The sequence below is a fragment of the Mustela nivalis genome (genome assembly GCF_964662115.1).
Source record: "Mustela nivalis genome assembly, chromosome: 12".
NCBI lineage: Eukaryota > Metazoa > Chordata > Mammalia > Carnivora > Mustelidae > Mustela > Mustela nivalis.
The window spans coordinates 53,655,771-53,680,080 of NC_139031.1; the positions used below are offsets into that span (position 1 = coordinate 53,655,771).

At 35.6% G+C, this 24,310-nt stretch overlaps 1 protein-coding gene across 1 annotated transcript in view; it reads right to left on the reverse strand.

Moving 5' to 3' along the window:
* HDAC9 (histone deacetylase 9) overlaps nucleotides 1-24,310 on the reverse strand; it is a 662,132-nt gene that overhangs the window by 49,508 nt on the left and 588,314 nt on the right. The window contains exon 26 of the mRNA XM_082692420.1: nucleotides 21,642-21,775. Within this exon, the coding sequence (XP_082548546.1) occupies nucleotides 21,642-21,775 (134 nt within the window). The remainder of the gene's footprint in view (nucleotides 1-21,641; nucleotides 21,776-24,310) is intronic.

Below are 24,310 nucleotides of genomic sequence, written 5' to 3' on the forward strand. Positions count from 1 at the left end.
AGTACAAACGAATGAACTATAGCTAGTTGCAATAACATGGATGAGTCTCACAAACATCATACTGAGCAAAAGAAGTTATATACAAAGAGATATATATATGGTTTCATGTATGTAAAGTTAAAAAAATAGGTAAATATATTACGTTAGAAAACAGGAAATTGGTTACTTTCAGAAAAGAGAAAGGGAGTATTAATTGGGAAAGAAAATATGGGGCCTACTGAAGTGATGAGATTTTATTTCCTGACTTGGTTGATGATTATATATGTGCTTGATTTGTAGTATTTCATTGAGTTATATGTTCATACCTTATACAGTTTTCTGAATATTATACTTTACAGTTAAAGACATTTAAAAAAGAGAGTATGTTTTCTGACATAAGGGAATAGGGAAACAAAGTCTGGTTCTTGAGTCCATATTTTTTCTTCTATACTATTGTGCATTTTAGGAAAAAAGTGAGACTATGAGTGTTTCAGCAAAAACAACAAGTATTCTTAGATACAGGCTATGAATTCACTTAAAAAGGGACTGAGAGATGCACTATAACATGCAAAGCAACATAGAAAAAATTCAGAAAGGATTTAGTTGTCAGGATCAAAGAAATTGCAGAACTTTGGAAGAATATGATGATCAAGACCAAGAGGATAAAGAAGTAGTTTGCCATATAGATCTGACCTTCCAGGAGGATGAACTATTATCAATTCCCCAGTGAGAAGGGATTGGGGGTTAAAACTCAACCTTCATTTAACTAATTGTCTTAGAGATGTTTGCAATTAGCTATACATGTTTAATTTGATTGCTTAAGTAAATCTGGTTATAATTTTATCTACATTGTGATTCATGAGTCACTTTCAAAATAATCCCTTTTATTCATTTGAAGTCACTGAAATCCTTGACCAAACAGATTGGGGGAAAAAAAAAAAACTAAATGAGGATGGATTCCACTGGTAATCAAGTTACTACACTGACAGACTACTAAGATTATTCACACTGAGTCTGCCTGAATCCTACCTACATGTGGATAATGAAGGGTGATATCACATGGCAATAAAGAAACATCTCTGGCCAAGAGGAATAATATAAATCTAACAAGTCTTATGAGAGTATCAGGAAAACCAGGAAACAAAGGGTAAGTCATGACCATGCAGCCCACATAAGATATTAAAGGCAACTTGAACAAAATAAGAGGGGCATGCAGGCTAAAATCTGAGATTATTATTGAGGTTATTGCTCTATTTAATGCTGGGGTTACCATAACACTGGGGCACCTGGGTGGCTCAATTAGTTGAATGTCTGACTCTTGGTTTCTGCTCAGGTCATGATCTCAAGGGTTGTGGGATGAGCCCAACATCAGGCTCTGTGCTAGAGGGGAGTCTGCTTGGGGATTCTCTCCTCAAACCTTCTCCAACCCTTCCTCCCATGGCCCCCAACAAATCTCTCTCTTTCTGTAAAGTAAATAAGTAAATACTAAAAAAAAAAAAAAAACAAAAAACAAAACAAAACAAAACAAAAAAACTACCATGACACAAAATATCAGCTAATGAATGGAAGAAGGAAGATTATGAAAAGTCCTTCTATTCATTATCATATTCAAATAGTACCCCATAGTTTCTCTGATATTGAACTATGGCAAGTTTGGACTTAGTGGCATAATTAAACACCTGTAGTAAGAACTAGCTAAATAATTAAAAATGAACTTAATGGTGAAAAGGAGGCATAGTGGTCTACTGGAAAGAGGATAATGAATGCAATAAATTGGATAATTCACACTATCAATATTTTTAAGCCCTGAGGTAAGATTATAGATGTGCAAGGCAATGAGAAAACATTTCAAACCACAGGTGAGTTAGGGAAATAAATAAATAAATAGGTGCATGTTAAAATGAAGTTTCAGTAACATTGAAGGGAAGACTGCTCAGTGTTTTATGTGCAGTTTCCTAACACAATGCCCATAGTTTAGATATTAACTTTTATAACAAAGGCTTAATTCATTCTATATGCCAAAAACCTTGTTTTCTTGTCCTTGTTTTTCAAATAAGCTTAAATTTCATAGTTATACTTGGTAAGTCATCCTGTTTGATTGTCTTCTATCCTATTTTTTCCCCTCTGCATGTGTTTTTAAATTTTCTCTTCTTTAATCTAATTTGCATTTTTAAGTAGCTTTTCCTTGGGGTTTTTGTTTGTTTGTTTGTTTAGTAAAAAAGATTTGTACTATACTCTTTTCCGATGTCAATTTTTCTGCTAAGAAGACCTGTTTTACATCATGTAGCAATGGTGTGCTGGTAAATGTTTAACAGAAATAGCTGTAATTTGTAGCATTTCCTGAATTCCATGCTATAAATATTCCCACAAATGCCTATTTCAAGATACCAGTGTGATGTGACTGAACTCAGATATGAGTAGAGATATACACACACTTGGCTTTCACAAGCCACTGAGAGCTCCAACATATCACTGATAGACTATTGTTCTGTTTATTGATAATCAGAGGAAAACTTTGCCTAATGATTATTTCCTTAATAAATTCTTTTTTTCTTATGTGAGAGTCTGTCTTTTTCAAAAATTACATACTTTGTTGTTATTTCACCCCAAAGTATGGTGCTTATTTGTTTAAGTCTTCCATATTTTCCACAGAAATTCCAATTCCTTATCATATTCCATACCACTGATCCAGCCTCATTATTTACTTTTATTCCATTCAAAGTAGCCTTTCCTCTGCTAAAAACAAAGCAAACCCAAAACAGAGCCACCCACAATTTCAAGAAGTCTTAATGTCTTTATCTATGTATTTTTACTATAACAGATAAATTCTTTCCTTTGATTTTTGCTTGTCAAAATCTCATTTTTATTTAAGACCAAGGTTAAGTGTTACCTCTATTAAAATATTCCTCCATCCTCATTTTGTATTTAACTAAATACAAAAGGTCCTATATTACATTCCTAAGGTATTTTGTTTATATTGCTTTTAATGTTACTCGTATTAGAACTTCTGGGGAAAAAAAAAAAAAGATGTCCAATAAAAAACTACTGAATGAATGGGAAGATAAATGAATGTTGAAATATGTCTATTTCACCACTGAAAAGAAATGCTTTCTTTTATTGGTAATTGGAACCCTATGAAGTATATAGGTTCTCAGCCCACATTCCTTTTAACACCTTCTGGAAAGCCTAAAGACAACCAGTTATATAACATCTACATGACGGAGTTTTGAATTACCAGTTATCTTCTACTTTATTTGGCATTTGCTAAAACAGATAACAACAACAAAGTATCCCCATATCACTTTGGCTCAATTTCTTATAAACCTTATAGAATATAAGAAATGTAATATCATAGGCCATATCTACAACAGAAAGTATCTTTAAATAATATTTTCCAAAACATTTTTACTCTCTTTATTCCTACATTCTCTTTCAGAAAATAAACAGGATTCAGTCTAAGAAAGAAACCTTAGAAAAGTGTTTTCTGAATTATCATACATTGTCCCTGTATTCAATTCTCCCTTTCTCTACTCATGAATTCCAACTATTTACGAGATTATAAGCTTTGCCAGATTCACACCAATTCCCCAATGGAGTCAGTCATACATAATCTAAAGGATGAAAAGATGGCAAAACTTCTTTATTTAAAATCTAAAGCAAACAAACCCCTGGTGACCAACTTGGAGAGTACCATCTCCAGAGTTCACCTCAGGGGTAGTTGTCAACACCTATTATAGTTAATTCAAGGGACTTTTTCAGCATCCCTAGAGCAAAAAGTCACCTTGGGAAGATATCAACATATACAATCACTAAGTGTAACCACTGCTGCTGAAATCCAAGTCAGAAAAAAAGCAGCTGAGCCACTATACAGAAGACTGCAGTTATTATAAAGAGGAGGGGAAAAGAGAAAAAGGAACAGAGGAAGGCAAGAAGGGAAAGTGGGGAATAAAAAGAGATAGGAAGGCAAAAAAGGAGGGAAGGAGGGAGGAAGAGGGGCACCTGGGTGGTTCAGTTGGTTAAGAGTCTGCCTTTGGCTCAGGTTATAATCCCAAAGTCCTGGGATTGAGCCTGCACCAGGCTTCCTGCTCACTGGGCAATCTGCTTCTCCCTCTCCCTCTGCCCCTCTTCTTGCTTGTGCTCTCTCTCTCTCTCAAATAAATAAATAAAATCTTGAAAGAGAGAGAAAGAGGGGGAGAGAAAGAGGAAGAGAGGAAAGAAAGGGGGAGGGAGAAAGGGAGAAGAAGAAGGAATGAAGGAAGGAGTAAAAGACAAACCTTAATAAGAGTGAAGGAGATGTAAACAAAGCTATAGTCGATATTTTAATAGCATCATATGGTGACAGATGGCAGCTACATTTGCAGTGAGCATAGCATAACATAGCAAAAGGCTGAATCACTGCTGTACCCTTGAAACCAACGTTAACATTGTCAACATTACTCAAATAAAAAACATTTCAAAAAAAGAAAAAACATGCCATAGACTCAAATATAAGGGCTGAACCTTTAGTACCAGAGGCTGTAGCATCATCCCAACAACTTCCACATTGACAGCATTTGTTTTTTTCTCTAACAAGCTTAAAACAGTCATTTATTCTGTTTTGACAGGTGGCCTTTTAATGGCCATGTTTCCGACTTACTACCCAAGGCTCTTCCTACTATATGTCCTCCCCTTTCTTTAACCTGCCTAAAGTTTTTCAATGTTTTCGTTTTAGATTCCATAGGAATGCCAACAGCTTAAGCTTTTCTCACCTCTTGGAAACATTTCCTTCAGGGGAGCAACCCAGGGTGCTGTTAATTGGCTTTGCATAACAGTAGGCAAATTTGTCCTTAAATTAACTGTGCCACTGTTTGCTGCCACTGCCACCAGCACAAATGCAGACTACCAAAATCATTTTCCCCGAGAACCTCACACATATTTCTATTACTGATTCTAAAAATGATGTAACTATTTGCATAAAGACCTCTGATGCCATTCCAAGCAGCCTAACTCTTCTGATTTAGATAGTCACTTCAATTTCTTGCAAACCCCAAGCTGGTTTCTAAGCTGTTTCTAAGTGCTTCACTGAAGAAGTTCAAAAATATTTATCATACACTGATTGGACTGATAAATCTAAGTTCTGATCTTTGCCAAGAAAAAGAAAAAAAAAATGCACGTATGGTATGTCTTCAAAGTCAGTTGCCTCAAGGAATTTTCTGTACCATGCTTAAACCAGTTTTAATCCAAAACTGTATTATTTTGACTGACCTTGTGCATATTTCTTAAAAGGACAGGTAAAAGATGTTTTGGTAACTAGATCACTCTCATGATAAAAAATATTTAAAAGGAAAAATTCCTATTTTGGTTGCATCACTCAGATAACTTAATTTTTAAAAAATTAAGTTTTTTTGGTACCCATCTATATATTTACACTAAGATGCAGAGCCAAAAGTTCCTGCTGATTTTATAATTCCTTTGAGTTATGTAATACATATTATTCTGCTGATAATAAGTCATATGAAGCAGGATTTTGCTGTACTGACATGGCCTGGCCAAGAACAACAAGGAAAAGAAATAGCATTCAAAAAACTGGCAAAATGTTTATGAATTCTAATCTTCTACACATGAATAAATACATCTGACAAAGTGCAGAGTCCCTCAAAAAGGCCCTTCTTGACCTTCCTAATTTGAGTTCAATTGCACGTTCAGTGTTGAGAAGCCAAGGTAGGTTCTGCCAATGTTTTAAGCTAAAGCTTTACTACATTTTGCTATTTGTAAAAGTGAAATGCCAGATAATAAGTTATAATTGCCCTATTAATCACTTGAAAAGGGAGTTTGGAGGGAAACTGGGATTTGAAATTGCAATAATTGGTATTTGAAAGATTTTTTAAAAAATTCTTTTACCTAGACCTTACTACATAAAACTACTGTGAAAACTACATGTATGCACTTTTTAAAATGATGAGGTACATTCAATATGCCTTATTATATATTATTTTTTTCTAAAAGAATGAAATTTAAAACTTCAATGTAGTCATGCTGTTAGTCATGATGACCTTTGAACTGGAAAAAATATATAGAAAGCCAGACCTTGGATTATAAATTATATTGTCAATGAAAGTGAGAAGAACTCTTTGTTTCTTAAGTTGTTTCAAGTATTACATTTTCATTTCCTTTTTTCAAATGAATTATAATGCACAACACACATGTATTTTTCTTCCATTTTTCATTAACAACAAAAAAAATCTTTCTTTTCCTAAGCTTTGTTCCTCTGCATACTGATAGATGTGACACACCAAAATTTACCTTTCAAAGTTCAATATACCAAATCCATCTGTTTCCCTTAAAGTATTTTGTGGGGAAATTTATAATCTTATTTATATTCCAAAGAAACCTCAATGGGAAAAAAGATACAGAAAATCAAAGATCATTTAAACTTGTCTTCCCTTAGTTCATGATACACAAATTTTAAATTGTGCTTATGCAATTAAAGATAGTCAATGAAAGAAGACAAGGTGGTATTTAGGGTATTATAATAACTAAAGCAAATTTACTACAAGATGTCCAGATATTACAGTTGATTAAACTGTCAATATAGCCAAAAATAATCATTTCAGTTGTAATTTACTGGAATTTTTGGTGCCTACACATCCACATGGGCATGTTTAAGACCGACCAATGACATTTTTATCCCTTCCTCTATCTCAAACCTGGTCCTTTAAAAATGCAGAGAAAAGGTACAGTAGGTTTGAGAATAGGGCCCAAACTTTAAATTAGGGGACACTGTTCTAAAGCAATGTCACTAATTACTCTACAAAAACAGTCTGTTTGAGCTCTGGGCATAGCCTGTATAATAAAATGACCACAGACATCCCAGTCAAAAGGTCATGTAGTGAAGGAAGGTACAAAACACAACCATTTAGCTTTTTAGCATATTCAGACAAATTAAGAAAACCATGTAACTCACACAACTGACTAGAATGTGTTCTGAAATAAGTCATCCCTTAAAGAAAGAGACCACACCAAAAAAATTATTCCACTCTCACTGGAAATCCTCCCTTGGAAGAATAAAGTAGGCCAAGTGTAAAGATTACTAGCACAAAGAAATAGAATCTCATTTGAATGAATGTGCTCAAAGAGAGCCAGTGAAATCCATAATTTCCTTTCACATAGTTGGAAAAGTACTTGGCTTTTGCAACTGGGTAACATTTTTTTCTGAGCAGGTCAATCATCCATGGAGCCACAATCCACAACCTACTGTGATTTTCTGCACATCTGGCATAAGCTTTATAATGTAAATATTAAAACCAGTCTGCTTCTCTAAAATGTTTCCATATTTAAAATCAAGTAAGTTGAGACTGTAGGTGAATATGCAAAATATGTTTTCTGGTAGGCAAATAGAGCAGCTCAACATTAACTGACAAAACAGAAGTAGCATTTTTTTTTTTTTTTGCATTTCTTTATTGTCATACGTGCAAAAAAAAAAAAAAATGCCCAGCATTATTTTTTAAATCATTTGTTCACAGGAAACTCAGAAGGACTCTAATATTTGGAAAATATTAGACATTCTGAACTTTGTGTGATCTGAAATAGCAATGCACTAATAATAATAATCATTAGATGGCAACAGCCTTGAGTTATTGTGCTGTCTAAAATTATACAACAGAGTAAAGACTTAAAGATTGCTCAAGTTTTCTTTCTCATCTTTTCCTTAGTACATATTTAATTCAATAGATAAAGCATAATAGTCATGTTGAAGTACTACAGATTTGTAAGATAAAGATGACAATAAAACTTAGGTGTTCAGCATGTAGAAGAAAAAAACCATTTTTTTCCCCCTTCATAAATACCACAGACAAAAGCGTAAGTCACTGTTAAAAAATAATAGGCATGACAAATTTAAAAAATGATTTTATGTTTATTTTGTAAGTGGTCATATTGTAAGTTCATGAAAAAAGGTAAAATATATAAAACAGTCTTAACACTTGTATATATTCACTATAAAAAATAAAGAGTCACTCTGGAAAACCATATGAAATTTCCTCAAAAAGGTTAAGAAGAGCTACCCTATGACCTAGGAACTACACTACTAGGTATTTATCCAAAGGACACAAAAATATGATTTAAAAGGGCACATGTACTTCAATTTTTATAGCAGCAATGTCCACAATAGCCAAAATATGGAAAGACCCCAAATGTCCATCAGCAGATGAATGGATAAAGAAGAACTGGTGTGTGCACACAAACACATTATATACAAATTACATATACTATATATAAAATGGAATATTACTCAGCCATCAGAAAGAATGAAATCTCACCATTTGCAATGATGTGGATAGAACTAGAGTGTATTATCCTAATCAAAATAGGTCAGTAAAAGAAAGAAAAATACTGTATGATTTCACTCATGTGGAATTTAAGAAATAAAGTACATGAACACTGGGGAAGGGAAGGAAAAATAAAATAAGATAAAAACAAAGAGGGAGGCAAACCATAAGAGACTCTTAACTATAGTAAACAAACTGAGGGTTCCTGGAGGGGATATGGCTGGGGGGATGGGGTGATGGGCATTAAGGAGGATACATGATATAAGGAGTACTGGGTGTTATATGCAACTGATGAATAACTAACTAAATTCTACCCATAAAGATAATAATACACTAGACATTAACTAAATTGAATTAAAAGAAAAAAAAAACCAGCTGTGACGATGGTCACTGAGATCAGGAAAGCAACACAGGAACGAAGTGAAAATGTCAAGAAAGAGATTGAGAATATTAAAAGGTACCAAACAAAAATCATAGAACTGAAGAATAAAATAACTGAACTGAAAAATTCAACAGAAGAGTTCAAGAGCAGACTAGATAAAATGAAAGAAAAGATAAGTGAATTCAAAGACAGGTCAGTGAAACTCAACCCATCAAAATAGCAAAAAAAAAAAAAAAAAGAAGAAGAATGAGAAACAGTAAAGATAGCTTAAAGGACTTACAGGATACCACGGAGCAAATCAAAGGAATTACAGGAGTTTCAGGAGGAGAAGAGAAAGGACAGAAAACTTATTTGAAGAAATAGTGGTTAAAAATTATCCTCACCCTGGGAGAGAAACAGACATCCAAATATAGAAATCCCAAAGAGTACCAAATTAGATGGATCTAAAGAGACCCACATGAAGGAACATTAAATTTTTAAAAGTTAAAGACAGAGAGAGAATCTTAAGAACACCAAGAGAAAAGCAAATTTTCACAGAGAAAATCTCATTAAGTTTAAGAGTAGATTTCTCAGCAGAAACCTCAGCAGAGACCATAAAGGAGTAGCATGATATATTCAAAGTGCAGTAAGAAAAAACTGCTGATCAAAAATACCCTACCCCAAAAAAGCAGTCATTAAGAAGTGAAGAAGAGATACAGTTTTGCAGACAAACAAAAGCTGAAGTCTTCATCAGAATTAGATTGCCTTTATAAGAGTTGTTAAAGGAAGTTCCTCAAGCTGAAATGAAAGAATACTAACTAATAACATAAAAATGTTTGAAAGCATAAAATTCACTGATAAAAGTAAACATGTAATTAAATTCAGAATACTCTAATATTATAATGATAGTAGAAAATCACTTATAACTCTAGTGTAAAGTTTAAAAGACAAAAGTATTAAAAATAGCTATGACTACAGTAATTTGTTAATTGAATGCACAATATAAAAAGTTATAAACTGTGATCTCAAAAACATAAATTGTGTGAGGGAAGTGTAAAAATGTAGTTTCTATATACATTAGAGTTAGGATGTTATCAGCCTAAAATACACTATTAGAAGGTATTTGCAAGCCTCATGGTAACCAAAAGCAAAAACCTATAGAAGTATGCAAAAGACACAGAAATCAAAACATAACATTATGGGAAATCATCAATGCACAAAAAAAGATAGCAGGAGAGGAAGAAAGAACTATGTAACAGCCAGAAAACAGTAACATAGCAATAGTAAGGCTGTACCTATCAATTCTTACTTCAAATTTAACAGACTAAAATCTCTAATCATAAAACATAGTGGTTGAGTGAATACAAAAATAAGACCTAACTATATGCTTCCTACAAGAGAGTAACTTCAGATTTAAGGATACACAGACTGTAAATAAAGCGATGGAGAAGGTATTTCATGCCAGTGGAAACCAGAAAGCAGGACTAAGTATGCTTATATCAGAAAAAATAGACTGTAAGTTAACAACTGTAATAAGAGAAAAAGAATGTTATATTATGACCATGAGGTCAATTCATCAAGAGTATATAACACTTGCAAATATGCACCGACACAGGAGCAGCTAACCTTATAAAAAAGCAGATATGAACAGATCTGAAGAAAGAAATACACATAAATACAGTATTAGGGGACTTTAATACCCCACCTTCATTAATGGATAGGTCAGCCAGACAGAAAATCAATAAAGAAATGCTGGACTTAAATGATGCTTTAGACCATATGGACCTAAAAGACATATACAGAACATTCTACCCAACAGCAGCAGAAAATACATTATTCTCAAACACATATGGAATATTCTCCAAGAAAAATCATATATTAGGCCATAAAACCAGTCTCAGCAAATTTTAAAAGACCGAAATCATTCCAGCAAATTTTAAAAGACCGAAATCATTCTGACTACAATGGCACAAAACTAGAAATCAATGCAAAAAGAAAACTAGAATACTCATAAATATGTGGTAATTTTTTAAAAAATTTTATTTGTTATTTATTTGACAGGTGAGATCACAAGTAGGCAGAGTGCAGGCAGAGAGAGAGGAAGGGAAGTAATCTCCCCAGCGAGCACAGAGCCCGATGTGGCATTTGATCCCAGGACCCTGGAATCATGACCCGAGTCGAAGGCAGAGGCTTTAACCCACCGAGCCACCCAGGTGCCCCAAGGTGGTAATTGAACAACATGCTCCTGTACAACCAAGGCATCAAGAAATGAAAAGAGAAATTAAAAATCTTGACACAAATGAAATAGAAACACAACATGCTAACACTTATGGGATGCAGCAAACAATATAATAAAATCAATCCAGGGAAGATAGACCCCGGGGGGAGGGGCCGGCTCCCGGCAAGCGTTGGAGCAACAGCGCACAAAATCAGGACTTTTAAAAGTCTGTTCCGCTGAGGGACATCGCTCCAGAGGCTAAACCGGGGCAAAGCCCACACGGGGTCAGCATGGCCTCAGGTCCCGCAGGGTCACAGAAGGATCGGGGGTGTCTGAGTGTCGCAGAGCTTGCGGGTATTGGAACGGGAAAGCCGGCTACAGAGACAGAGCCGACAGTAAGCGCACAGCTCGGTGTTACCTTGAACCGGTCGCAGGCTCGGTGAGCTCAGAGCGCGGCCGGAGGTCAGGCAGACGGGAGTTACTGGGCGCTGTTCTCTGAGGGTGCACTGAGGAGTGGGGCCCTGGGCTCTCGGCTCCTCCGGGCCGGAAACCAGGAGGCCGCCATTTGTATTCCCGTCCTCCGGAACTCTACGGAAAGCGCTCAGGGAACAAAAGCTCCTGAAAGCAAACCCAAGCGCATTACTCAGACTGGCCCCTGGTAAGGACGGTGCAATTCTGCCTGGGGCAAAGACACTTGAGAATCACTACACCAGGCCCCTCCCCAAGAAGATCAACAAGAAATCCAGCCAAGACCAAGTTCACCTACCAATACCAAGAGGAGTGAAGTTTAAATACCAAGGAGAGCAGCAGAATTCCAGAGGAGGAGAAAGCAAAGCATGGAACTCATGGCTTTCTCCCTGTGATTTTTTTAGTCTTGCAGGTAATTTAATTTTTTTCTTTTTCATTTTTTTTCTCTTCTTCTGCTAATTTTTTTTAACTGTCACCCTTTTCTTTTTTAATGTTTTTAACTAGTTTATCTAATATATATATTTTTTCTTTTTTATATTTTTCTTTATTCATTTTCTTTTTTTAAATTCTTTTCTTCTTTCTTTCTTTTTGAACCTCTTTTTATCCCCTTTCTCCCCACTCTCTTCTGATTTGGTTAAAGCATATTTTCCTGGGGTTGTTGCCACCCTTTTAGTATTTTACTTGCTCCTTCATATACTCTTATCTGGACAAAATGACAAGGAGGGAAAATTCACCACAAAAAAAAAAAAAAGAACAAGAGGCAGTACCGAATGCTAGGGACCTAATCAATACAGACATTGGTAATAATGTCAGATCTAGAGTTCAGAATGACAATTCTCAAGGTTCTAGCCGGGCTCGAAAAAGTAATGGAAGATATTAGAGAAACCCTCGTGGGAGATATAAAAGCCCTTTCTGGAAAAATAAAAGAACTAAAATCTAACCAAGTTGAAATAAAAAAAGCTATTAATGAGGTGCAATAAAAAATGGAGGCTCTCACTGAAAGGATAAATGAGACAGAAGAAAGAATTAGTGATATAGAAGACCAAATGACAGAGACTAAAAAAGCTGAGCAAAAGAGGGACAAACAGCTACTGGACCACAAGGAGAGAATTCGAGAGATAAGTGACACCATAAGACAAAACAACATTAGAATAATTGGGATTCCAGAAGAAGAAGAAAGAGAGAGGAGAGCAGAAGGGATACTGGAGAGAAATATTGGGGAGAATTTCCCCAATATGGTAAAGGGAACAAGCATCAAAATTCAGGAGGTTCAGAGAACACCCCTCAAAATCAATAAGAATAGGCCAACACCCCGTCACCTAATAGTAAAATTTACAAGTCTTAGTGACAAAGAGAAAATCCTGAAAGCAGCCCGGGAAAAGAAGTCTGTAACATACAATGGTAAAAATATTAGATTGTCAGCTGACTTATCCACAGAGACCTGGCAGGCCAGAAAGAGCTGGCATGATATTTTCAGAGCACTAAACGAGAAAAACATGCAGCCAAGAATACTATATCCAGCTAGGCTATCATTGAAAATAGAAGGAGAGATTAAAAGCTTCCAGGACAAACAAAAACTGAAAGAATTTGCAAACACCAAAACAGCTCTACAGGAAATATTGAAAGGGATCCTCTAAGCAAAGAGAGAGCCTACAAGTGGTAGATCAGTAAGGAACAGAGACAATATACAGTAACAGTCACCTCACAGGCAATACAATGGCACTAAATTCATATCTCTCAATAGTTACCCTGAATGTTAATGGGCTAAATGCCCCTGTCAAAAGACACAGGGTATCAGAATGGATAAAGAAACAAAACCCATCTATATGTTGCCTCCAAGAAACTCATTTTAAGCCCGAAGACACCTCCAGATTTAAAGTGAGGGGGTAGAAAAGAATTTACCATGATAATGGACATCAGAAGAAAGCAGGAGTGGCAATCCTTATATCAGATCAATTAGATTTTAAGCCAAAGACTATAATAAGAGATGAGGAAGGACACTATATCATACTCAAAGGGTCTGTCCAACAAGAAGATTTAACAATTTTAAATATCTATGCCCCCAACGTGGGAGCAGCCAACTATATAACAAAGTCAAAGAAACACATCAAGAATAATACAATAATAGTAGGGAACTTTAACACTCCCTTCACTGAAATGGACAGATCATCCAAGCAAAAGATCAGCAAGGAAATAAAGGCCTTAAATGACACACTGGACCAGATGGACATCACAGATATATTCAGAACATTTCATCCCAAAGCAACAGAATACACATTCTTCTCTAGTGCACATGGAACATTCTCCAGAATAGATCACATCCTCGGTCCTAAATCAGGACTCAACAGGTATCAAAAGATTGGGATCATCCCTGCTTATTTTCAGACCACAATGCTCTAAAGCTAGAACTCAACCACAAGAGGAAGTTTGGAAAGAACCCAAATACTTGGAGACTAAACAGCATCCTTCTAAAGAATGAATGGGTCAACCGGGAAATTAAAGAAGAATTGAAAAAAATCATGGAAACAAATGATAATGAAAATACAACGGTTCAAAATCTGTGGGACACAACAAAGGCAGTCCTGAGAGGAAAATATATAGCGGTACAAGCCTTTCTCAAGAAACAAGAAAGGTCTCAGGTACACAACCTAACCCTACACCTAAAGGAGCTGGAGAAAGAACAAGAAAGAAACCCTAAGCCCAGCAGGAGAAGAGAAATCATAAAGATCAGAGCAGAAATCAATGAAATAGAAACCAAAAAGACAATAGCGCAAATCAACGAAACTAGGAGCTGGTTCTTTGAAAGAATTAATAAAATTGATAAACCCCTGGCCAGACTTATCAAAAAGAAAACAGAAAGGACCCAAATAAATAAAATCATGAATGAAAGAGGAGAGATCACAACTAACACCAAAGAAATACAAACTACTATAAGAACATACTACGAGCAACTCTACGCCAACAAATTTGACAATCTGGAAGAAATGGATGCATTCCTAGAAACATATAAACTACCACAACTGAACCAGGAAGAAGTAGAAAGCCTGAACAGACCCATAACCAGTAAGGAGATTGAAACAGTCATTAAAACTCTCCAAACAAACAAGGGCCAGACGGCTTCCCGGGGGAATTCTACCAAACATTTAAAGAAGAGCTAATTCCTATTCTCCTGAAACTATTCCAAAAATAGAAATGGAAGGAAAACTTCCAAACTCATTTTATGAGGCCATCAACACCTTGATCTCAAAACCAGACAAGGATCCTATCAAAAAAGAGAGCTATAGACCAATATCTTTGATGAACACAGATGCGAAAATTCTCACCAAAATACTAGCCAATAGGATTCAACAGTACATTAAAGGGATTATTCACCATGACCAAGTGGGATTTATTCCAGGGCTGCAAGGTTGGTTCAATATCCACAAATCAGTCAATGTGATACAACACATCAATAAAAGAAAGAACAAGAACCATATGATACTCTCAATAGATGCTGAAAAAGCATTTGACAAAGTACAGCATCCCTTCCTGATCAAAACTCTTCAAAGTGTAGGGATAGAGGGCACATACCTCAATATCATCAAAGCCATCTATGAAAAACCCACCGCAAATATCATTCTCAATGGAGAAAAACTGAAAGCTTTTCCGCTAAGGTCAGGAACACGGCAGGGATGTCCATTATCACCACTGCTATTCAACATAGTACTAGAAGTCCTAGCCTCAGCAATCAGACAACAAAAGGAAATTAAAGGCATCCTAATCGGCAAAGAAGTCAAATTATCACTCTTCGCAGATGATATGATACTATATGTGGAAAACTCAAAAGACTCCACTCCCAAACTGCTAGAACTTGTACAGGAATTCAGTAGTGTCAGGACATAAAATCAATGCACAGAAATCAGTTGCATTTCTCTACACCAACAACAAGACAGAATAAAGAGAAATCAAGGAGTCAATCCCATTTACAATTGCACCCCAAACCAAAAGATACCTAGGAATAAACCTAAACAAAGAGGCACAGAATCTATACTCAGAAAACTATAAAGTACTCATGAAAGAAATTGAGGAAGACACAAAGAAATGGAAAAATGTTCCATGCTCCTGGATTGGAAGAATAAATATTGTGAAAATGTCTATGCTACCTAAAGCAATCTACACATTTAATGCAATTCCTATCAAAGTACCATCCATCTTTTTCAAAGAAATAGAACAAATAATTCTAAAATTTATATGGAACCAGAAAAGACCTCGAATAGCCAAAGGGATATTGAAAAACAAAACCAAAGTTGGTGGCATCACAGTTCCGGACTTCAAGCTCTATTACAAAGCTGTCATCATCAAGACAGCATGGTGCTGGCACAAAAACAGACACATAGATCAATGGAACAGAATAGAGAGCCCAGAAATAGACCCTCAATTCTACAGTCAATTAATCTTCAACAAAGCAGGAAAGAATGTCCAATGGAAAAAAGACAGCCTCTTCAATAAATGGTGTTGGGAAAATTGGACAGCCACATGTAGAAAAATGAAATTGGACCATTTCCTTACACCATACACGAAAATAGACACAAGATGGATGAAGGACCTCAATGTGCGAAAGGAATCCATCAAAATCCTTGAGGAGAACACAGGCAGCAATATCTTCCTAGGAACACTGCCAAAGGCAAGGGAAGCAAGGGCAAAAATGAACTATTGGGATTTCATCAAGATCAAAAGCTTTTGGGGGCGCCTGGGTGGCTCAGTGGGTTAGGCCACTGCCTTCGCCTCAGGTCGTGATCTCGGGGTCCTGGGATCGAGTCCCGCATCGGGCTCTCTGCTTAGCGGGGAGCCTGCTTCCCTCTCTCTCTCTCTGCCTGCCTCTCCGACTACTTGTGGTTTCTCTCTGTCAAATAAATAAATAAAATCTTAAAAAAAATGCTTTTGCACAGCAAAGGAAACAGTTAACAAAATCAAATTGACAGAATGGGAGAAGATATTTGCAAACGACATATCAGATAAAGGTCTAGTGTCCAAAATCTATAAAGAACTCAGCAAACTCAACACCCAAAGAACAAATAATCCAATCAAGAAATGGGCAGAGGACATGAACAGACATTTCTGCAAAGAAGACATCCAGATGGCCAACAGACACATGAAAAAGTGCTCCATATCACTCGGCATCAGGGAAATACAAATCAAAACCACAATGAGATATCACCTCAGACCAGTCAGAATGGCTAAAATCAACAAGTCAGGAAATGACAGATGCTGGCAAGGATGCGGAGAAAGGGGAACCCTCCTACACTGTTGGTGGGAATGCAAGCTGGTGCAACCACTCTGGAAAACATCAGGGAGGTTCCTCAAAATGTTGAAAATAGAACTGCCCTATGACCCAGCAATTGCACTACTGGGTATTTACCCTAAAGATACAAACGTAGTGATCCGAAGGGGCATGTGCACCCGAATGTTTATAGCAGCAATGTCCACAATAGCCAAACTATGGAAAGAACCTAGATGTCCATCAACAGATGAATGGATCAAGAAGATGTAGTATATATACACAATGGAATACTATGAAGCCATCAAAAGAAATGAAATCTTGCCATTTGCGAAAACATGGATGGAATTAGAGCGTATCATGCTTAGCGAAATAAGTCAAGCAGAGAAAGACAACTATCATATGATCTCCCTGATATGAGGAAGTGATGATGCAACATGGGGGCTTAAATGGGTAGGAGAAGAATCAATGAAACAAGATGGGGTTGGGAGGGAAACAAACCATAAGTGACTCTAATCTCACAAAACAAACTGAGGGTTGCTGGCAGGAGCGGGGTTGGGAGAAGGGGGGTGGGGTTATGGACATTGGGGTGGGTATGTGCTTTGGTGAGTGCTACGAAGTGTGTAAACCTGGTGATTCACAGACCTGTACCCCTGGGGATAAAAATATATGTTTATAAAAAATAAAAAATTAGGGCGCCTGGGTGGCTCAGTGGGTTAAAGCGTTTGCCTTCGGCTCAGGTCATGATCCCAGGGTCCTGGGATCGAGCCCCACATCGGGCTCTCTGCTCAGCGGAGAGCCTGCTTCCTCCTCTCTCTCTACCTACCTCTCTGCCTACTTGTGATCTCTGTCTGTCAAATAACTAAATAAAATATTAAAAAAAATAAAATTAAAATTAAAAAAAAATCAATGCAACTAAGAGCTGGTTTTAGGAAAAGATATACAAAGCTGATAAACCTTTAACTAGACCAAGAAAAAAAGAGAAAAGCCTCAATTAATAAAATCAGATTTGAAAGAGAAGACTTATTACAGAAATCCAAAGGATCAAAAGAAACTACTATGAATAATTATACATCAATTAATTGGATAACATAGAAGAAATGTATGAATTCCTAGAAACACAAACCCTACAAGAAGGAATTTTGAAAAAAACAGAAAATATGAACAGACCAGTAACTAGTAAGGAGACTGAATCAGTAATTAAAAACCTTTTAAAACAGAGAAGTCTAGAGTCAGATGGCTTCACTGGTGAATTCTACCAAATATTAAAGTGCTAATATCCATCCTTTTCAAAACTGAATAGGTGGTAACATATCTGAACTCATTTTAGGAGGCCAGTAAATCCCGGTTACCAAAGCCAATAAAGGACACTACAGGGAAAGTAACTGTAGTCCAATATCCCTGGTGAACACCTGGTTGAGATGCAAAAACTCTCAACAAAAATATTAGCAAACTGAATTAAACATTACTTCAAAAGGACCATACATTGCAATCAAGATTTACTGCTGGGATATAAGAATGGTTCAACATACACAAATCAACCAATGTGAAACAATACATTAACACAACGAAGGATAAAAGTCATATGATCATCTCAACAGATACAGACAAAGCAACTGACAAAATTCAACATCTTTCATGATTAGAAAATTTCAACAAATTCAGAATAGCAGGAACATATTTCGACATAGTAAAATGCCATATATGACAAGCCCAGAGCTAACACCTTACCTAAGATCAAGAACAGGACAACGATGCCTGCTTTCGCTACCTTTATTCAAGATAGTATTTTAAGTATGATCTAGAGCATTTAAGCAAGGAAAAGAAATAAAAGGTATACAAATTGGAAAGGAAGAAGTAAAACTATCTCTAAAAGCAGATGACACTATATATATGTAAAACCCTAAAAATTCCACCACAAAACTATTAGAGTTAATAAACAAATTCAGCAATGTTGCAGAAGGCAAAATCAACATAAACAATCAGTTTTTATGTATCAAAAATGAACTATCTGAAGAAGAAATAAAACAATCCCATTTACAATGGTATCATAAACAATAAAACATTTTGAGATAAATGTATCCAAGGAAGTGAAAAGTCTATACACCAAAAACTACAAGATACTAAATGAAAGAAATTGAAGAAACAAGAAAAAATATGCTATGTTCACTGAGGAGAGGAGTTAATGGTAATAAAGCATTCAAGTTACCCAAAGCAATCTATAGATTCAACCCAATCCTTATTAAAAGGTATTTTTTTTATAGAGATAGGAAAAAAATTCTAAAACTCATATGATACCACAAAGACCCCAAACACATGACTGGATCCTGCGAAAGAACAATAGTGCTGGAGTCATTACATTTCTTGATTTCAAATATACCACAAGTAATCAATGCACTATGGTACTGGCATTAGAAACAGACACTCAGATCAATGGAAAGAAGAAAGGGCCCCAAATAAACTCATGCACATATGGTGAATTAGTTTTCAACAAAGGATCCAGGAATATACAATGGAGGAATAGTCTCTTCAATAAATGATGTTGGTACAAAAAAGAATAAAAGTGAACTCCAATCTTACATCATACACAAAAATCAATTTAAAACAGATTAAAAATGTAAATGTAAGATTTGAAACCATAAAATTCTTAAAAGAAAACATAGGGGGTAATCTCCTTGACATTAGCCTTGACAATGTTTTTTGGATCTGACACCAAAAGGAAAGGCAACAAAAGTAAGCAAACAAACAAACAAAGTGGGAGTACATCAAGCTTAAAAACTTCTGGACAACAAAGGTGAGTAAAATGAAAAGGTAACCGGGCGCCTGGGTGGCTCAGTGGGTTAAGCCGCTGCCTTCGGCTCAGGTCATGATCTCAGGGTCCTGGGATCGAGTCCCACATCGGGCTCTCTGCTCAGCAGGGAGCCTGCTTCCCTCTCTCTCTCTCTGCCTGCCTCTCTGCCTACTTGTGATCTCTCTCTGTCAAATAAATAAATAAAATCTTTAAAAAAAAAAAAAATGAAAAGGTAACCTATGGAACGGGAGAAAATATTTGCAAACCATATGTCCTGTAAGAGGTTAATATCTAAAATATACAAAGAACTCATACAATTCAACAGCCAAACAAAAGACAAACAACAGCAAAAAAAAAACAAAAACAAAAACAAAAAAAAAAAAACAAAAAAAAAACAAAGGCAAAATCCCAAATAAGCCAATTAAAAATGGGCAAAAGGCCCAGTTAGATGTTTTTTTCAGAGAAGACATATAAATGGCCAACATGTACATGAAAAGGTGATCACTATCAGTAATCATTAGGAAAATGCAAATCAAAACCATAATGAGGTATTACCTCATGTATTATCAAAAAGAAAATAGATAAATGCTGGTGTGGATGTGGAGAACAAAGAAAGTTTGAGCAATGCTGCTGGAAAGGTAAGATGTATAGCCACCATGGAAAACAGAAAGATATTCCTCAAGAAACTAAAACTGCATGTTTTATGCTGTATGATCCAACAATCTTATTTCCGGGTATATAGCTAAATGAAACAAAATTACTATCTTGAAGAGATATCTGTACTTCAATGTTTATTGCAGAATTACTTACAATTGTCAAGGTACAGAAACAAACTAAATGTCCATCACAGGGGTGCCAGGGTGGCTCAGTCATTAAGTGTCTGCCTTTGGCTCAGGTCATGATCCCGGGGTCTTGGGATAAACCCCTGCATTGGGCTCCCTGCTCAGCAGGGGGGTCTGCTTCTTCTTCTCTCACTCCCCCTGCTTATGTTCCCTCTCTCATTGTATCTCTCTCTGTCAAATAAATAAAATCTTTAAAAAAATGTCCACCAACAGATAAGTGGATAAGAAAATGTGGTATATATATGTGTATGTATATATATATGCACAATAGAATATTATTCAATCTTTCATAAAGAAGAAAATCTTGTCCTTTTTAAAAAAAGATTTTATTTATTTATTTGACAGAGAGATCACAAGTAGGTAGAGAGGCAGGCAGAGAGAGAGGAGGAAGCAGGCTCCCCACTGAGCAGAGAGCCCTATGTGAGGCTTGATCCCTGGACCCTGGGATCATGACCTGAGCTGAAGGCAGAGGCTTTAACGCACTGAGCCACCCAGGTGCCCCAATCTTGTCTTTTTTGATAACATGGACAAACATAGAGGGTATTACACTAAGTGAAATAAGCCAGACACAGAAAAAAAAAAAAATTGCATGGTATCACTTATTCTGACCACTCCCCCACTGAAAAAAAAGTAGCCAAACTTGTAGAAACAGAGAATAATAGTGATTGTCAGGGGCTGAGGGTTGGGAGGAGGGGAAAAGGAGATAATAAGATAAGGGGGGTAGTAAGGAGAGGTTGATAAAAGGTTTTAAACTTTCAGTTACAAGATGAATAAGGTTGGAGGATCTAATGTATAACATGATGACTATAGTTGACAATACTATGTTATGTAATTAAAATTTGCTAGGAAAGTAGAATTTAAGTGTTCTCACTAAACAAAAGAACAAAGGTACAAACAAAAAGTATGTGAGGTGATGAATGCATTAATTTCATTTCATGCAAGGAATCATTTCACAATGTATACATATATCAAATCATCACATTGTACACTTTAAATGTATTACAATTGTGTCGACCCTATTTCAATAAAGATGAAAAAAATTTTTAAAGCTTTATTTTCTCCCTTGAGCTAACACAATCCTATGGAAAATCTCAGGAGAAATTTTCTTTGAGTTGTTTGTTTTTCAGTGTTTCAGTGATTATTAGTTGGGTCAATATACAAAGCGTTTCTCCTCCCAAGAGTTATCTTATTTACTGAGCTCATGAATAACCTGACTGAGGGAAGTGATATGTAGATTAATTGGACAATAGTTATACCATATGGCAGGAGCACATGTAAACTTCTCCTTAAAAGCTTACCTTCTTTCTTAAAATTGTAAGAGCAACATTGTGCTTTCTGATTACATGGGATTAAAAAAAAAGTACATGCATATAATCCTAGTCCTTTAACCCTACTCTTGTGTACTTTTAAATTTTTTACCTCATTTCCTAGAAGGGCATTTACACAGGCTTCTGAGGCATCACAGATGGCTGTGAGATCATGTCCTCCTTCTAGAGCCAACACCACGTGTCCATCAGCCAATGTCATCAACTGCTTCGTCAAATGACCAAAGCCTATCATAACACAAAGAGAATATTTCAAAGTATTAAAAGAGAATATTACTAGAATCTAATATTGATTGAGCTTTTATTGTGTGTCCTTTCTCAGCATCTTCCATGGGTGAATTCATTTAATACTTATAATAACTTAATAAATCAGATTCTGTTATTGTCTATATTTTACAATTGTGGGAACCAAAATCTGAGATCCCACAGCTAAGACGTTTAACAACCAAAATTTATACTAAACAATATGGTTCATCACCAGTGCACAGTAGTGCCTTTCACAGCACATTCTATATGTACCTGGATGAAAAATTTGATGGCATTTTGCAAGTGTTAATAAGGTAAATAATTTCCTTTGGTTGATTTTTGTTTCTTGTCTCCATCATGTCTTACCTTATTATAAAAGGAAGTTGTTTTTTTTACCTATCACCTCAAATTACTTAACTATCACATTAGATTATTTTTTTTTAATGAAGCTTTTTTTTTTTTTAAAGACTTTATTTATTTGACAGACAGAGATCACTAGTAGGCAGAGAGGCAGGCAGAGAGAGAGAGGAGAAAACAGACTCCCCACAGAGCAGAGAGCCCCAATGCAGGACTCCATCCCAGGACAGTGGGATCACGACCTGAGCCGAAGGCAGAAGCTTTAACCTACTAAGCCATCCAGGCACCCCTATCATATTAGATTTTTATAGATATAATTTTTATTATAAAATAGTTGATAAATGGGGGCGCTTGGGTGGCTCAGTGGGTTAAAGCCTCCGCCTTCAACATAGGTCATGATCCCAGGGTCCTGGGATTAAGCCATGCATTGGGCTCTCCACCCAGCGGGGAGCCTGCTTCGCTTCCTCTCTCTCTCTGCCTGCCTCTCTGCCTAACCTGTGATCTCTGTCAAATAAATAAATAAAATCTTTAAAAAAATACTTGATAAATGTAAAAAATAAATAACACCTATATATATTATAAAGTATAATGATATGAGAAATACCTGTTCACTCACCTTTCAAGTTAAGGAAAATAATGTCAGTAATACTCTTGAAGCCCCTTGTGTATTTCTATTCATATCTCTCCTCCTCCTTGTGGGAAATTAGGATCTTGACTTTGTGTTGATAATTCCTTTGCTTTTTTTTTTTTTTGAACTTTATAAAAATGGTTTTATATTTTCACAACTTGCTCTTTTCATTCAGTATCTTTTTAGATCACCTCTGTTGATAAATGTAGCTATAGTTCTGTGCTGTCTAGTAGGCCATATTATGAGTATAAAAGAATTTATTTACCCAATCTCCTGATGACAGATGCTTGGATTTTTATTACAAAACTCCAAAGCTTTGTTATTAAAAACGATGCCTCCAGAACATTTTTATAGCACTTCTGTGGTTCACATGTGCAACAGTGGACTAAAACCATTATGGCTTAAAATCTGCTAAATAATACTAGATTATTTCTTAAAGGCTATAAACTCTACTCTGAGAAGCAGTATATGTAAGAATTCCAGTTTAGTCACATCCTTGCCAATGTTTGGTACAATTTGCCAAGCAAGTGAGTCAATAATGGCTTCTTACTGTGGTTTCATTCAGTTCTAGGAGGGACTTTACTATTTCTACATTGAATTAAAGCTTTTATTATAAATAGATGTTAAATTCGTTTACACCAAGATGAGATTTTTTCCTATAATTTCATAGTTGTTGTGAGTCACATTAATTAGTATTTCTAATTTTAAGCCATCATTAAATTTATGGAATATAATAAGCTTTATTGTGATGTAATTATCTATTTTGTACACAGCTGAAATTGTTTTACTACTGCTTTGTTTATGATTTTTTTTAAGGATTTTTTTCTATGTTCATGAATGGGCTTAATCTATAATTGTCCAGTCCTGTATTGGCCATGTTGAATTTGATGTGGTCAGGATCACCTTCTTTTTATTATATGATCATAAAAAGTTGGGTAGAAATCTCCTGGAAAACCATTTGAGTTTTGTGGGTTTTGAGGAAGACTTTTAACTATTGATAGAATTTCTTTAGCAACTATAGGGCTACTTATGCTTTCTGTATCTTCATAAGTTATATTTTTCTAGAAATTTAACTGTTCAAATTTATTGAACTAAAGTTATTTATTTATTATCTTATTTTGAAATTCCAATTAGATGTATGTGGTCATGATCGTTATATTCTCAATGTCTCTTAAGCTTTATTTCATATTTTTTGTCTCCTTCTGTCCTGAATTATAAGTATTTTTATTTCATATCTACCTTCCAGTCTTTCTTTCTCCACATATGTCTAATCTACTGTTTAACATTTCTATTGGTATCTTCATTTCAGTGATTATACTGTTGAATTCCAGCTGCTTTATTTGGTTAGATTCCATAACTTTTTAGTTATTTTATAGTTTCTTACTCTTTGCTCATGGTTTTAGTTCTTCCTTTTATTTCTTTACCCATAATTATTTTATATTCTGTATCTGTTAAGTCTTTATGGCTTAGTTATTACTATTTGTTGTTTCTGCTGATTCATCCTCATGATATCTTAATTCTCCTCTGTTATC